General features: G+C 41.8%; 1 protein-coding gene across 1 annotated transcript in view; it reads left to right on the forward strand.

The window, feature by feature from the left end:
- The window catches only part of lmbr1 (limb development membrane protein 1), a 35,262-nt gene that overhangs the window by 5,369 nt on the left and 13,329 nt on the right, over nt 1-16,564 (forward strand). Inside the window, exons 4-12 of the mRNA XM_083936257.1 lie at nt 1,030-1,169; nt 2,655-2,758; nt 9,675-9,801; nt 10,157-10,225; nt 10,334-10,398; nt 10,679-10,751; nt 14,489-14,578; nt 15,818-15,894; nt 16,357-16,434. Of these exons, the coding sequence (XP_083792383.1) occupies nt 1,030-1,169; nt 2,655-2,758; nt 9,675-9,801; nt 10,157-10,225; nt 10,334-10,398; nt 10,679-10,751; nt 14,489-14,578; nt 15,818-15,894; nt 16,357-16,434 (823 nt within the window). The remainder of the gene's footprint in view (nt 1-1,029; nt 1,170-2,654; nt 2,759-9,674; nt 9,802-10,156; nt 10,226-10,333; nt 10,399-10,678; nt 10,752-14,488; nt 14,579-15,817; nt 15,895-16,356; nt 16,435-16,564) is intronic.

The raw sequence follows: 16,564 nt of genomic DNA on the forward strand, positions 1-16,564 counted from the left end.
CACACTGTCCATTCCTACCGTGCCCCGTGCTTTAGGGTGATTGCCCCCCCCCCCCCCCCCCCCTCTTCCTCCGCGGCCAAGGCCCGTTTGTACCCACATTACTTGAAATGATCCGGGCCGCAGAGCAAATGCGTATTGCTTTATACGTCATCACCTCTCAGAGATTTGGTTTTGTCTGACTGTTTATGAACGTTTCATCCGTCCAGATCTGCAGTAAACGCTCCACCTCCACATCAGATCATCACAAACCGTTTGGCTGCATCTTTTTAAATGTTCATCCCGGGGAACAGACGCATATAAACAGACATCAGGAACGCCGTCAATGCTCGCACTCGTACACGTGCTCACACACCGTACATTTGCATCCGTGCTTTACTAAAGTCCACCTCTCTCAACCGGGCTGCGGCCGGCAAGCGTGCCATGCCTTGGCGCGGTACAGTTGTACTCACACTGGTCAAACAAACTAGACTTTTGCTGTGAAACTTGCTTTGGTACGGTACGGATGGACAGTGTGAGTGCTCCCTAACTCTGAATTTCTTACAGACTGTGCCATTATCTAGAACAGTGGTGGCAAGTATCACATTTCACTCAGTTTAGAGTTGCTGGACACATCACACTCAGGGTGCCTGTTGTAGCCACACACATTCTGCATGGTGAGGTCCAGCTACGCAACAATGTTATCTAAGGGTGCAGCTAAATAATGGGAAGCATTTCAGTTGATGAGCTCTTTTAGTGATATGGTGAAGTTGGGACTTTGTACCGCCCTGCTGAAGACCACTGAGCAAATGGTCACTCTGCTCAGTGCTCTCTCCCAATCTGCAGACCTAGAGCCTGAGGTGGGGCAGAAAGATGATTGAATGTATAGATCGACCCTGAGCCTTCTGGCAGTTCTATACGTGCCATTTAAGTGGTCGCTATAATCTGATGTGAAAATAATAAATATATTACCTTGTTTGTTTTTATCTCATCTAGTCCTAACACTTGTGTGTGTGTGTTTCTGTCTGTCTGCATGTTTGATTCCATTTGCAGATTATACTTGTGCACCTTCACCCTGGCAGTGTCGGGTGGTGCCGTCTTCCTACTGCCTTTCTCAATCATTAGTAACGAGATCCTCCTCTCCTTCCCCAAAAACTATTACATTCAGTGGCTCAATGGCTCCCTCATTCACGGTCAGTAGATCTCACAGTTCACCTTTTATTGCATTACACTAAACAGTTTATCTCCCTTTCTTGCTGCTTTGTCCTTAAATGAAAAAATATTTCTGCTCTACAAAAAAAAAATCATCTAACATATTTTTGACTAGCATTGATTAGAATCATCATTAACCATTGATGTCAGAATCAATAGAGGTGTTGATTAACATGCTGTGCAAAAATGTTAAAGAAATAGCTGTATTTTTATGGAGGTCATTTTACACTGAGGTTCATCTGAATTAGACAGCTATGTATGTAATGTGATCCCATTATACTGTACCGTGGTGTCCAAAACACCTATGCACAATCAATAACTATTAGTAGTACAGTTTTAAATCCTGGGTAAATGCTTGATTGGAGTTGAAATGTATAGGAATGACAACAACACCCAGCTCGGTAATCATTTTTTCAAATCCTGGGCACCGAACTTCGATACTTTTCAGTTCAGACATATTGCTTCCATGGTATCAGGTATCAAAAAAATGCCTCAGTAAGGTTGCAGTAAATCAGCGCCAGTGAGTCAATAAGCATGCGGCATGCTTGCACCAAGGTCTAATGATGCTGGTGATTGGCTAAGGCATGCGTTTAAAACACTACATTACGCACAGAGACAGGGCTCACGTGTGTTGTGTAGTGAGAATGGTATCAAAAAAAGGATACCCAGCCCTATATAGCACTACTTAAAACATATTAGAGTGAAGCTACTCAAAAAAGAATAGAGGCATTGTTGCATAATCAAGCTTTAGGGTTTACTTTAAAACTACAGTTTAAAACACAAACTCCTTTTGAATCTGCTTGACTTTGGCGTTGGTTAAAAGTGTCCCGTCTGTCATTTGTTTTGCCATGTCATTATGGTCTCTCTTTGTTGTTGTTGCTGATGTTTATGCTATGAATAATATGGGGACTTAATGTTGATACTTAGTTAATGAGGCACATACCAAATACTGAGGAATTTTAATGTTCTATAATTGCTGACACACTTACTTTGGTTGTTGAAAGTAATGTAATTGTGTTTTGGAAATATTGTTTTTGTGTAACCATCAGTGGCTGGATGTTTCTTTCCCTTGATTTCAAGTCAAACCACAAGTCTTTTCTGTTGCATCTGCCCTGTCACCAAATATCAGATCAACGGACATCTTTATGTCAGTCAGTGATGCACACACCCCTCAGTCAGAGTTAACCTCCAACTCTGTCGATAAGGTTGTTGGGTGCTGCAACAGCCACAAGAGGGCATTAGAGTCCACGACTTAGACATGAGACAGATAAAAATTGTGCTGGCATCTTGCCTCACAACTGCTACATAATAATATTTAAGGGAAAGCCCTTAAAGTTTTGTTTGTGGAACCTCACTGAGCCTGAAAAAAATGAAACCTTGAAAATAGGACTGATTATTGATTTCTAATATATCATTTATACACACAACTGCATGTGTACACTAATATGTTTGGTTGGTTTCTGTAGGTCTGTGGAACCTGGTGTCACTGTTCTCCAACCTTTGCCTCTTTGTCCTGATGCCCTTTGCCTATTTCTTCCTGGAGTCTGAGGGATTTGCGGGATCTAAAAAGGTACTTTGCCTCAATGACACTTTGCTTAGGCTTTCAAAGTCTGCATCAAGCACTAAAAATCCTGAGCATAATGTGTTACTGATACTGAAGTGATTTATTAACCGTGAGTCAGACATACAATCCAAATGATCTGCAGTGTTTTAAAACTAAGGCTGAAACTTTGAATTGGAAATTGTGGAACCCTGTGTAGGTCTTTTGTGTTTATGTATTTGTGAGTTTGCTATCCATGTAAGGGGCTCTGTCTTAACAGTCAAAGCAGCAGCAGCAGGTGCCTTGTCCTTGCCCTCTCCCTGACTCACACCACTGACTGTAGCTGCCACCGCAGAAAGTTCATTAACCATGAATGTCTGAATCTGGACTTCGCCCAGCGCCACATCCTGACAAACACTTCCAATAAGGCTATAGGCTGCAAACGCTTCAACACTGCTGCATCGGCCCCACTGATTTAAAGCCTGATTCCTTGTCACCCCCTCCCCAGCCCCCTAAAATAAAACTTCAAAAGGACAGGCTAATAATCGAGTTGTAAGGCTCAGCGAACTTCCTTGTTTAATTGATTACCCCCCAAAAAAGAGGCTGGGGGCTCGTGTTCCAAAAAGTCCATAAAGTCGCAGCAACATGACAGCACAATAGAGCTTTGCAAAATAGAGGGGGAAAGATTTACTTTTAATACACCTCTATCCTGTGTCACAGTTTGAGACCTCTCTGGTTTATGTCCCTCCTGGCAAAAGCACATAAAAATTAGTCTGTACTGTAGTGTATAGCCAGTTCTTTTCTTCCTCAGCTCACTAATTTGTTTCGGTTGGATTTCTTCGGGCCCTGATGTGTAGTAAGCAGGACGAGGGCCTCTTTCACGTTTCTCCTTTTTGTTCTTTTTCATTTCAGCAAGACTGTTTCTTGCTACTGATCTTCCATAAATTTGCTTAGAGGAAGCACTGTTCAATGTTGAGCTGCACTTCCAGGTATATATTGTGTGTGCGCTATGGAAGGGGTGGAGGTGACACTCCGGTTTTACCTAGAAAAAAACCCAAAACAGAGCTGCCTGCAGAGTCAATCATGTGGCCGACAGCAAGATGAATGTAAAACACAGATCTGAGTTTTTATAATACGATATTATCCCTTTCCCCAATAACGGCATCGAACCACTTGTCATAAGGTTTTATGTGGTATTTTAACCCTCCCAGGCTAATGTTGTTGCACTGTGAGGGCCTTTTGACTGCGGAAATGAAGTGAATGATGAATTTCACTACTAACGTTGTAGGTCAGCCTTTTCATGTGGCTGTGTTTACTTTTGACGATGTACTAAAAGACGCCACCAGAATAAAGATGGAAATGTGGATTTTTTTTTTTCATGTTGACTGTTCAGCTCTTTAGAGGCTCTGTCACCTGAGTGATTAATAGTTTAACAAATTGTCCAAATTGTGGATGAATGGGAGCGACTTCAGGTCTTGCTGTCAGATGTTATGATCTAACTTTATTTGCTGCTGTAAAATGTTTCCCGCTTTACTACTCTGTTCTCAAAGACCTGCATCACTGAGGCCACTAAAGGTCATTGTTAGTGTAGATTTTTTCTTTTGTTCTGATGATGGTTTAGAAATCTTTTTAGCATGGCGTAGTTTTATAATTCAGGGATGTTAAAATTGAACCGAACCATAAAAAAAACAGGGCCCAGTTTACACACTTGAGCTGCAATTTTTTGGTTCCACAAGGAAACAAAAATTGTTGGGTTGTGTCCTTTCCACGAACTGGAGATGGACTGTGGAGGAGAAGATATAACATTTGAGGATGCCCCATCTTCTTTCAAGTCAGGTTTAAAAAAAAAAAGTGAAGTAATGCTTTTGCTTTGGAATATTTTTTGATTTCATATATTAGCAAGTGTCTGGGTGAAAGAAAAGTATTCCAAACCGTTCTGAACCTTTGCACCCTGAGTGCAGTTTCATATAAAGTAATATTCAAAATAAAGTGCAATGTAATTCTAGATGTTTTGAGTGCATTGGGAAAACTCCCCTTTGGAGGATTTACAAACATATGTCACTGATAGTTGTCGGCACCACCAGTAGATGGCATTATAATGATGAGAGTTGTCCCTGTTGTCCTTATTGAGATGATCAGTGTATTCTGACAAACACTGAAGAATCCAGCACTAGCCTTTGTTCACACTTCTATTTATATCAAGGGGCAATAATAATTATACACATTCAGGAAGATATCTTGAAGCTATATTTACTTTAAAAATATTTGATCAAGGCATGAAAAAAGTTTTGACAATGACAACTGCCTGGTCTATTTCTATTTCTATTATTTTCTTAGCACTAATGCTCAGATGTTTATCATCTCTAACTAAAAAATATGCATTCAATGCCACAGCCTGAGTTACGATCAATTACCAGGTTTTAATATTCTAGGTTTTTTTTCCTAAATGTAGTGTTGTCAAGAAACTATATTAAATATGGAAAGTAATGCTTTGCAGTCAATAGGTTTTTGGTCTTACCCATAGTATTGAAATGTGTTTGATCCTGAAACGAGTTGGAACGAGTCTGACCCCCCGACTGACCCAGCAAAGGGCCAACAGGTTTCATCTGGTAGTTAAAGAAACTCCTCATCAATCTCATCCTAAGCCCTAACCCGCCAATGATGAGAAGTGTGTTTATTGTGGAGGGAGAGGAGGGGTGGGGGAGAGAAAACGTCTCGCCGAGCAAACCCGCGTGGTGTTACTAAGATACTCCTCTTTGTTGGAGCTCCACAATGGGGGCCTGGATATTTATTTCAAATCTCCTGCACATGCAGACATTTTTCCCAGGCCTTCTTTCGGGCAGGGCCAGCCGGAGAATATAAAGTGGTGTTTACATACCTTCCTTTAAGGTCACAATGTCTCCCTAAAGCTGCCTGTTACAATGTCCGTTACCATGGCAACATATTAGTTCGAGCTGGGAATTTAAAAAAGAACAAGCAACTTGCTCAGGATTTTTCCCCCCTTCCTCTCGTGACTCAGTTTTTCTATCCTAAGTAACTGATTCTGTTCCAGATTTTTAGCAGATTTCCTGATTGTTAAAGTGAGACAGCATCTATCATACATTGAGTTGAATTACAACAACTCATTTATGTAACTTTAAGTAGGGCAGAGTATTAACTTAATGGGCTAAGAGGTGTACTTGGTCCTAACCTTTTCCTTGAAGAAAAATCCAGGATACAGTCATTTATTCTTTGAAGGCTTATCAGTCTGACACCTTTCTGTAATCAGAACAAGCTGTCGTCACTGTAGGATGTCAAATAAAACAGAAAGTACTGAGGCTGTTCTCTGACTCATCTGGTGAATCCGCCATGAAACCAGCAGGGAAACAGGAGTTTTAATTCACATCCCCAAAAAAACAGGTTTCTGAACTTTCACAATGTTTTCTTTTTCTCGCAAAATCTCCCTCCACCCTCCTCGGTTTGAACGAAACGATGTGATGCTGATCATTTTCCATGCTCTTGTGTCATTGGTGCTTTATTAAGGAGTCTTATTAAGAGTCTTTAGAAGTTGATTGTGCAGCTTTACAGGGGAGTGTCCCTCTCCTCTGCTTTCTGTCTTTGACACGGTCATTGCGCTGTGGTCGACTGGTTGAAGGATACACTAATAAGGTCCCTGGGCATCTGGCATGTCTTTAGCAAAGAAGGCAGTCCTTTTGCTGGGGAGCAAAAAAAAAAAAGAAAAAGGACCCTGCCCCCTGCCTCACTTATTACACTCTTGGCCCTTGTTCCACACGCCCCCTGACAGTGAGCAGAAGGATGGTCTGTGGGATGATCTCTGCCACCGCCTGCTGACCTGCTAAGGATTGATGGCGACAACTAGGAAGCTTCTGCACCACCTAACTCTTTGCCTTTGTCTGATTTTGTTCTCTCTCTCCTACCTTCCAACACAGCCCTGCACCTTCCCAAGTATCATATCTAACTCTCTCCTACACTTGTCCACCGTTGCACAGTGACATCTAACTTCCAGAGGTGGACTCCCTTGCTGGATTCATCAGTCAAAGCACTACATCAAAAACGGTGGCATATTGTGCTTTAGTTTTTCTGCAGCACAAGCTAGGCAAAAAAGCATGTGAACTGTTTCCAGGCCCTCTGCGGCTTTGTGTAATTGGGTGGATTTGGAGGTTGATTTACTTGGCTGGTCGTGTGTGTGTGTGTGTGTGTGTGTGTGTGTGTGTGTCTGTCTCTGTGTGTGCATAGGAGAATTCATGCATGTTTGTTTGGTACAGCATATAAAGCTGTTACTTTTCTCTCTGGCCACTACATGCATTTCTTGGAAGTCTCTTGGCTTGTTCGAGCATAGCTGCAGTTAACCAGCCCCTCACTCGATGTCGGTGTGAGGATCAGGAGATGCTGAATATTTCAGAGCTGCTATATTTAGAGGTAGTTACACATTTAGAATAGCAAGAATAGAAACCTTCAGCGGGCGCTCTGGATGCCAAGGCACAAGCCCCCCCCCTCACCAGTTGACAGTTTTGTCTTTGATCAGTGATAATAGTTTAGTTGCATTTTCCTATTTTTAAACCATAGTTATTCAAAGAACACCTATGTGATGAGAAACAAAGGACACTGGTAAAGATAGACATAACTGTCAGTGTGCAGTGTCATGCATGTGGATGGATCAATGAAACCAATCTGGGCTTACAGTTCAGTGTCCTCTTTCTCCTGCACAGTCAAATCCCGTCTGACACAGTAGATTGTTCTTCCAGCAAGGCAGGAACCAGGGATGATAGTAAGGGAGGTGACAAGCTTTGCCTTTGCCCTAAATGATCTGAATGGGTAATGATTTGAGTCTTATAAATGATTGAGAGGCCTATCTAAGGGGAATACACCTTCGGCATGGCATGGGCAGCTTGTTAAGGTGGGCTGGTGCACTTGAGCAGACGCACGTCCTGCCTACGGCTTCTGCTCATCCCGATGCATCCTTAAGAGAGCGCGTGTGGGACGTGGCTGAAGTCCCTGAAAGCATTCCTCTCTCACCTCTCTTACCTCCAGGGAATGAGATGTGCTCAGACGTTGACTCCTCTCCTCCACCAGTCTCCCTTTGTTGTTCTCTCTATTTATTTCTCTCTATCTATCGCTCTCCACCTCTACAGATTTTTTTATTTATTTTTTTATTTTTTTTATTCGGCGGTGTTGAGTGTTTTCCTCACTGCCGAGTTGAGCTAGGCTATGAGACGCTTGATTGCAGCATTCATTTAGTAAAGTCAAGAGTGTGCAAAGGAGCAGGAGGCAGTCAGCGGAATGAATGTCCACCTCAGATTTGTGGCTTTATTTTTAGTGTATCGATCTCCATTAAGGTGTGCATTTATTGTTGTGTATAGCTAAAAAGAAAATATGTGTATATAGTTCCCTTGATATATGTGATGTATCTATTAACTTTATATATATTTATTTTTTAATGAAACAGCCCTAACATTTTTTTAGAGTGGTTTGGGCCTGACTAAAAACTCAATAAGGCTAACTTACCCCTTCTAAAATTACCTGTCAAGTGGCTGCAGTGTCCACCTCTGCCACACTGGGGCACTCCAGACCCTGCCCACTTTCCTCCCGTTGTGCTAGAAAATTCGACACTCACTCACTGAGGCTTTTGCAGAATATCACGTTAGAGGATGCAAGAGGCGAGTGATTGCTCAGTAATAGCTAAAGGATGCTCCAGGGGATTTGCATCACTGGCGATTATTGATGTCTGAGAATGAGCTTAAATTCCTATATCACAATCCAAAGTATGGTCGCTGATAATGTGTAGACATTAAATTGACCAAATATGTCTGTGACCCATGAATGCTCATATGCTGCTTGTGAGAAAGGTTCTTGTCAAAGAGGTAAAAGCTCACGGGTAAGTTAGAAGGGGCTACATTTGAGGTGGCAGCTATTACACAACGAGTGACCCAAATTGTAATGCAAACTTCATTTAAGGACAGGTGGTTTGGTTGACAACCACCAACTGTGTTGTGAAACTAAATATAAGAAAAATTCACCTTGTGTTATTTAATCTGCAGAATTGAACCCATTTCTATTCTATAAGGCAGCTTCATTAACAAGGGTAACTTTCAAAGAGAGACCCCCTTCATGTACTTGTTGGCAAATACTGAACAGCAACAGCACAGCCATTATGTTAGCTGGTAACAAATTGCTCACATGTACCCAATTTAAGCAGCGCTCCAAAAGCAGAGAGCCCTTGTTATCCCGTGCCTGTTAGCCTACCTGACATTTGTATGAGAGCGCCTATCTATCTTACGGTGCTAGACAGCTCGGCTCTCCAGCAGGGGGGGAAATGGAAACTGTGTGAACAGGTAGAGGAGGACTTTATTAACCACTCAGCAGTTTGTGACCCGGAAAACCCAAATTACCCCAAAACCCTGTCGTCTGCGCGGCCGGGGACATGACCGCGGTGCTAAGGGAGCTCTTAATCGGCCCCAGATGGGAGGCCTGCTCTTGATCGCAGACAGTAGCTGACCCAGCCAGGCTTCATGCTCCTTACAGCAGCACCCCCCCCCCCACACACACACACACACTCTTTTTAATTTCACCCCTGCCACCACCAGCCCCTGTTAGCCCCACTTTATAGACCACAATATGTGTGTATAAAAGAGCTGTTTTACACAGGAATCCGTGGGAGCGTTTATGTCATGTTTGTGTGCTGTGAATGGAAATGATGGTGTTTAATATGAGCGAGGCAGGATGGAGGGAGGGGGGAGATGTCTCGTAAAATGAATCTTGTTTTGTGTTTAAAAAAAATTGATAGGAAACGTAGGTAATACCACAGCCCAACTGCAATGGACATCAGTTTGATTGTGTTTTAACGTATATTGTTATAAAATCTCTCTGTTTATGATACTGATTCCAACTGTATTAGCCATATCTAATTAGATTTCTTCTTTTTCTTTTTATACTTTTTTTCTGTCAGGGCATTAAGGCACGTATTCTAGAGACCTTTGTGATGCTCTTCCTGCTGGCTTTGCTCATCCTGGGTATCGTGTGGGTGGCATCAGCGCTCATTGACAATGATGCAGCCAGTATGGAGTCACTCTATGGTGAGTTTTTAAAGAATTCTGTGACATTTGTGCTTGGACATCTCTTGTAAAGAATAGTAACAATTTGGGAAATGGGATTTTTCCACTTCTGGCAGAGCGTTGGATGGGAAGATTGATACCACTCTTATGTCTATGCATTAACTTTGAAGCTTGAGCTGCAAGTTGATTAGCTTAGCATACTGTAGCAAAAAGATTGGCTCACTCCATAGCTTAAAAAAACACCTACCAGCACCTCTAAAGCTCACTTTAACACATTTTATCTGGTTTCCCTTTACAAATCAACATGTAAAAATGTTTTACTAGGAGTTTTCTTCTATTTCTCTATTGTATTTAATGAATGTGTTTGTTTCTGTAGATCTTTGGGAATTTTACCTACCATACCTCTACTCCTGTATATCTCTGATGGGAGGACTGCTTTTACTCAGTAAGCCATTTAATTTCTCCTATACACACTGAAAAAGAACTTCCATCATTTTAATTATTTCACCTTATTGTGGTTAAACAATCACACTGTTTTCTGTCTCATGTGTAGTGTGCACTCCTGTGGGATTGTCCAGGATGTTCACCATCATGGGCCAGTTACTAGTGAAACCAACAGTAAGTAATGAATATTTGTGGTTGTTCTGTAAATGGAAATAGAAATATAAAACTAGCCATTTTCTCTGAAAGACCGCAGAGCTGAACTTGAACACTCAACACTTAAAGCCACTTTGCTCCTCCGTTCTGAAATATGTCTGTCTCAGTCGGCCATTTACACACACGACAGAGGACTACAAATACATCACCAACTCATCCTCCCATCTGCCATCTCTCCAGTCCCACTTTGGGCCTAATTATAACCCATTTCATCTCTTCCTCCTCTGCTCCCTCCCTTCAGATCCTGGAGGACCTGGATGAGCAGATTTACTGCATCCATTTGCAGGAGGAAGCCCTTCAGAGGAGATTAAACGGTATGTCTGTGGGAGACGTGTTGGCATATTATAGGGGAGGGGAGGGCTTGACTGCCCTATTGGGTGTGATGGAGCGCGCCACACTGGAATCAATTAGCATTGAAAATTCAGTGTCACACACACACACACACACACACACACACACACACACACACACACACACACACACACACACACACACACACACACACACACACACACAGACAGACAGAAAAAATCCACACACACTCAGCTGCAGCCTTTCCCCACTGCTGTCTTACTCTCATACCTTTTTGCTAAAGGGCAAAGCAGCCACATGGCAAAGGCCATATTTTATGTTTAGGAAGTTTTAAGGATCCATTTAAGACACTCCAGTGTCACTGTCGCTGCTTGTGAAATTATTGACTCATTGAATGTCAGGCCTAGAATGGTAGCCTGGGTAATAGGATGGAAATTAAATCTTTTACAAGAACATTTGGTAAGGTCCTGTGAGTGACTTTTCAGTGACGTCTGAAAGGAGACAAGGAGCCTTATGCTGTTCTTTGGAGTTTAAAGAGTTTAGGGATTGTAAAGATTATTTATTTTTTTTAGCCTGCATTTCCTTTTCATGTCCAGCCCTCTGTGTTCCCAAATTCCTTGCTTGACGTTGAACAATCTCAAGAAGCAGGAAGTATTTGGGCCAAATTCCAAAACCTACTTTAATATTAAGTCAAGCACGTAACCAAGTGTACAGATGCAAGTAAATGAGGGGGATGAGCGTCCTTTCAAACCAGGGAGGTAAGGGAGATCGCTCCCTGATAAAGCATGTTTTCAAATGCCACACCGGCCACCTCTTTAGACTGCCACCAATGCGTATGGTTCCTTTGGGATTGTTCCATGCTGCCCTGCTTTGAACTAACTGATAGAGTAATTGTAATCTGTTCCTTATCATCTCCAACACTGTTTGATCTGTAAGTCTGTGTGAGGCAAAAAAAATAACTGGTCAACATCTGAATGTGCACACTGAGGCCAAGCTGCAATACACGTTTGACTGTGAAAAAAGGTGAGAATAAGAGGAAAAGGAGGATGTAGACGTCAATGTTTTGTATCCACATGCAACGTTCATGCTCACACATAGGTGAGACTGAAGGCTAGAGTGGTGTCCCTTTGATCTGCCGTGAGCACCGAGTAGACAGCAGTTCAGGAACAGTTCACAGGACACACTTCAGAGGCGAGCAATGTTGTCTTCTTGCTTCACCTGTGTCCGCTCTGCATCCAGAGCCTAACAGATTATCCTCTTAGCCAGTTTGTGTTCGCAGATGTGCACTGTTGAGCCACATCAGTTGATGCATCAATGCTTATTTACACATCTGGGCCATTCTTGTCATCTCTCTACATGTAATTGCCCATTTGTAATGACATTGTTGATTTTTAAAGTATGACGATCAGAAGGTTATGTCATAAAGTGGTGGATGGACATGTTCTCTTTTCCTTGTCAAGGGTATGATTGACCTAATATGTGAAATGTTTTGAGGCAAGCCACTATCGGATAAGCTGCTAACACTAACTTACGAGAAACCATCTTTACAATTTTCTTACAAGAAGTTGCTCCCCTTCGTCGAGGCTTAAGTTTACAAATGTTTTAGATATCCCAGACCAAAAAGGTCATTTTTGAAGTTACGTTACAAGCAAAAATGCCAAACTTTGCAGAAAGCAGTGATGACTTGAAAGGAAACATACAGTGGTGCTGGTGTTTGAAACGAGGAATTGTGTGCACAACTGGCTTTGTCACTTCTTTCTTAAGATCCCGTCACTTCCCAGATCTTAACATAGTTATTAGTATCTTTGAGATGAGTCTTCCATGCTGCAAGAACTTTTTCTGTCTGTACCTCAAAGAATTCAGGTTGTATTTGCAAAGGGAGCTTCCACCAAAAGCATGCAAATTGAACCCAATGAAATATCAATTGTGTTTCTTATCTTAAAGGGTTATTCATTTAGAAGATATTGTAAAAGTGCAATCTAGTAACCAGAGTACACATATATACTGCAGCACAGGCACTGTGGCATACACACTTGTCCACGCTGCCCTCTCAAGACCCTGATCTGCTGATAGCAGGGCAACAGAGCGCTTGTCCAGATGCTATGCGGCACAATGACCTTGTCGGTGCCTCTGTTGTCTCAGCATGGTGTTTAGCATATGTGTAGATGACGTAATTTTTTGACTGGTGAAGGTTGGAGAGGATATGTTGAATTACTCTGGGCCTTCCTGGCTGCCAGAATCCTCACTCAGCATCTCTGCCCCGCTGTAATTCAGTCTTTTACTTGATGCTGCCAGCAGAAGGAGAAGGATATATTTAACTCCAGTTTAGGGTGATGTCATTGAAGATACTGCAGTCAAAATTCTCACCATTTTCCTCCACAGCCCTAAACAAGTAATGACATTGTTCTTTGTTTTTGGTTAGCTCTGCTGTTTTTCATGGCTATTAAGAACCTACTGTTCATTTGATCAATGATTTATTTTTCCTAAGTGACAGGTCAGGCCATGTTTGGATATTTTATGCACAAAAGTGATAGATTGGTTCACTTGTTGGCTGAGCAGATTTGACTAACCCGAGGCAGAGTGTTCAGTTCGTCTCCTGAGAAAAAGAGCTGTTGAACTGTCCATGACATTTCCTGTTGTGTTGTGACTGCATTTGCTCGGAGGGTTCAAACTTTCCCCTGCTTAGATCCTGGGACAGGTATCTGTAAGGGCACAGACAAGACTGTTAACTCTCTCTCCCTGTCTATCTCACCTCTTTTGCCTACTTAGACCCATCCAGACAGGGTGTGTCATAATAACAGAGGGAAGAAAAAGGTTTGATCAAAGTGATTGGTCCTTCACTCCTGTAACAAAGATGAAAGATGGTATTTTTATTGCACGCTAGTAACGGTGTAACACTGAACTAATTGGTCTTGATCTGCCAATCACCCCAGGGGATGCAAATGGATACTCTTCCACTTAAGCTCCTAAGGGCCTTTACGCTAGTGCGTCAAGCTGGAAGGAAAACAGAGTAAAATAGATAAATTAGCCTTAAATGAGCCGGCCTTGCGGTTTTCCTGGAGAATCCCTTGCTGTCTTCTACAGCCCACTCAACCAGTTGTGGCATGTGCTAGACAGCTCCTGACACAAGAGATTATTTTTACTTGTTTGAGAGGACATTGTTATGTTCTGAACAGGATTACTTGTGCTTGTACTTAATAAAGATAAGTCAAATATATGCTGAGGTAAGACAAATACCCTTAAGTTAACATCCTCTTAAGAAGGACTTCATTTTTTTCTGATTTGATGTATTGGGAGTTTGAGAAATGCCCGAAAAGTCTGTTTTCTAACTGATCAAATGTTTCCTGAGTGGCTGGCTGATAGACTATACTGTGCACAAAAGGGGTGTTTTAGTAAGTTATCACGAGAGCTAACAATAGACGAATCAATTGAAAAGAAACTATAGACTCTTTTGATAATAAATAAATTGTTTTAGTTATTGAATCAAGCAATAAGCCAAAGCTTTTGTGTGTGTGTTTTCTATCATTTACATTTGACTTGGACCGTTGAACAGACAAAACAAGACTCACAGAAGTAGTGAAGTCACCTCTTTTTGACATTTCAGAGACTTGATAAATCCATTCCTTGACAAAATTAGCTGCAGATTTATCGATGATGAAAATAAGTGTTGGCTGTCGGCCTAGACAACATCTGATCATGCAGCAAATGCAATTAATTGGTTTGGTTTCTGTTTCCGCAGGATTGTCCTCACATACTTATATTCGAGGAAGCTTTACTCATCAGCTCAACAAAGAACTGGACAATATTAGAAATCAGAGGAATAAATTAGGTAAGTATTTGTGTTATGTGACATGGCTAATATATTTTGTCTTTAGACCTTGAATTGCCATGGAAATATATGCCAAGCAGTTAGCTTTTTACATATTGCTGACAGGCTGCAGCTTTCCCCGTCTGCCTTTATTTCTTAATTTGGACTTGAACCAGAACTGCCTGATAATTTTCCATCCATTTTAGGATATTATAAATGAGCCCTGAGCCTTTTGGGGAGCGGGGTGGGGGGGAGCACAAAGGCACTTAGGATATTGGACAAGATGCAAACTTTATATTGTAGCAAGCCTTTTAGTGATGTCATTAATTTAGAAGGATGGTGCATATAAAGTGCACTTGGCAAACTTCGCGGGCAGGCAGGTTGGGTGCACTTTGAGAATAAGGAGTACTAACAAGGTTGGAAATAGAGAAAGAAAGTCAATATGCCAAGGACTAGAGGGCAGCCAGATACACATTGTAGGCAAGGCAAGGCAAGGCAGGCAAGGCAAGGCAGGCAAGGCAGCTTTATTTGTATAGCACTTTTCATACACAGTAGGGTACTGTGGATGTCCATAATATAGAATATAGTGCATGTGGTCTACAAGCTGGCAATGGTGTCTACACACATGACTGATGAGCTGTTCAAATAAAAGAAAAATGGAAGATACAAACTTGAAATGTTTCATCCGGCTTGAAATAATAAGGCACAGTAGTTGCCCACCACACACACACACACACACACACACACACACACACACACACACACACACACACACACACACACACACACACACACACACACACACACACACACACACACACACACACACACACACACACACACACACACACACACACACTCTGACCAAAATATAAATCACAGAATTAATTTTGTTGCTTTTCTTTTTATCCAGGATTTATTATTGTATCCACTAATTAAGGCAATAATGAGTGTGACTAATTAAAGAGGAAGAGCATAATTTTTGAAGGTTATGAAATGTAGTGTATATTACCTGGGGAGGGGTGGTTGCGACGAGACGCAAAGTTGTGTTTGCTACACACACTCACGATCTGTTTTACCAAACCAAGCTGTACAAACCCTGTAAGTAACGCCAGAGGGCCTGAGGTTTCAGTATTTGTCTTTGATGAAAATATTAATTAACCAGCGATGGAAAGTGGTTTGTATCTCTGAATCTTGTAATTACAGAGTTGGTTATACATATATAACCTCATACTTTGGCTTGCTCTCATTTCCCTTCAGAGAGAAGAAAGAAAGCATCAGGTTGGGAGAAGAACTTGTTGTATCCCATAGTGATGCTGATCCTGCTCGCAGGAACGGTGAGTGACCTATCATTAAGCCCAAACTGTTTACTCATGGCGTATACAGACTGGCTGGTGGCCATTGGGACTAACACCCTGTACCTCAAACCCCATCCTCTTAACAGCTCTGAGTCTGGGTGTGGAAACTACTTTTGTTTAATAGCTGTTTAAGACAATGCTAAATAGCTACCTGCAACAACTGTGATTTTCAATAGATTATAGTGTGGGAATACTACAAATACCATGTGAGACGCATGGCATGTGCATCAAACAACCCCCACATTGTTTAGGTTTTGAGAAGCTTAATGTTGGAGCAGTTAACAATCACAAGATTGTTATTATGCATTACCGTACTTACAGATCAGCAAGGCACCCGCAATTCAAATCCACAATGACTCAGGATACATTGCATTGATTTGATCAGTGTTTTTATAATTATACTATGTGTAAACAAATCTTTATCTTCCCCTTTGTCTGCAGACAATATCAGTTCTCATGGTGGTATTGAATATCCTCTGTCTTCTAGTAGATGAGACTGCCATGCCCAAGGGATCCACGGTAAGCCTACTGTAACATTTTTACTCCCCGCACACACACATAGACACACACGCCCAGAATGTAAACTGCAGAGGAGCTTGCCTATCAGACCTGCCATGTTCCTGGCGGAGACATAAATCAAATTCCGGAT

The sequence above is a fragment of the Echiichthys vipera genome (assembly GCF_963691815.1).
Source record: "Echiichthys vipera genome assembly, chromosome: 21".
Lineage (NCBI taxonomy): Eukaryota > Metazoa > Chordata > Actinopteri > Perciformes > Trachinidae > Echiichthys > Echiichthys vipera.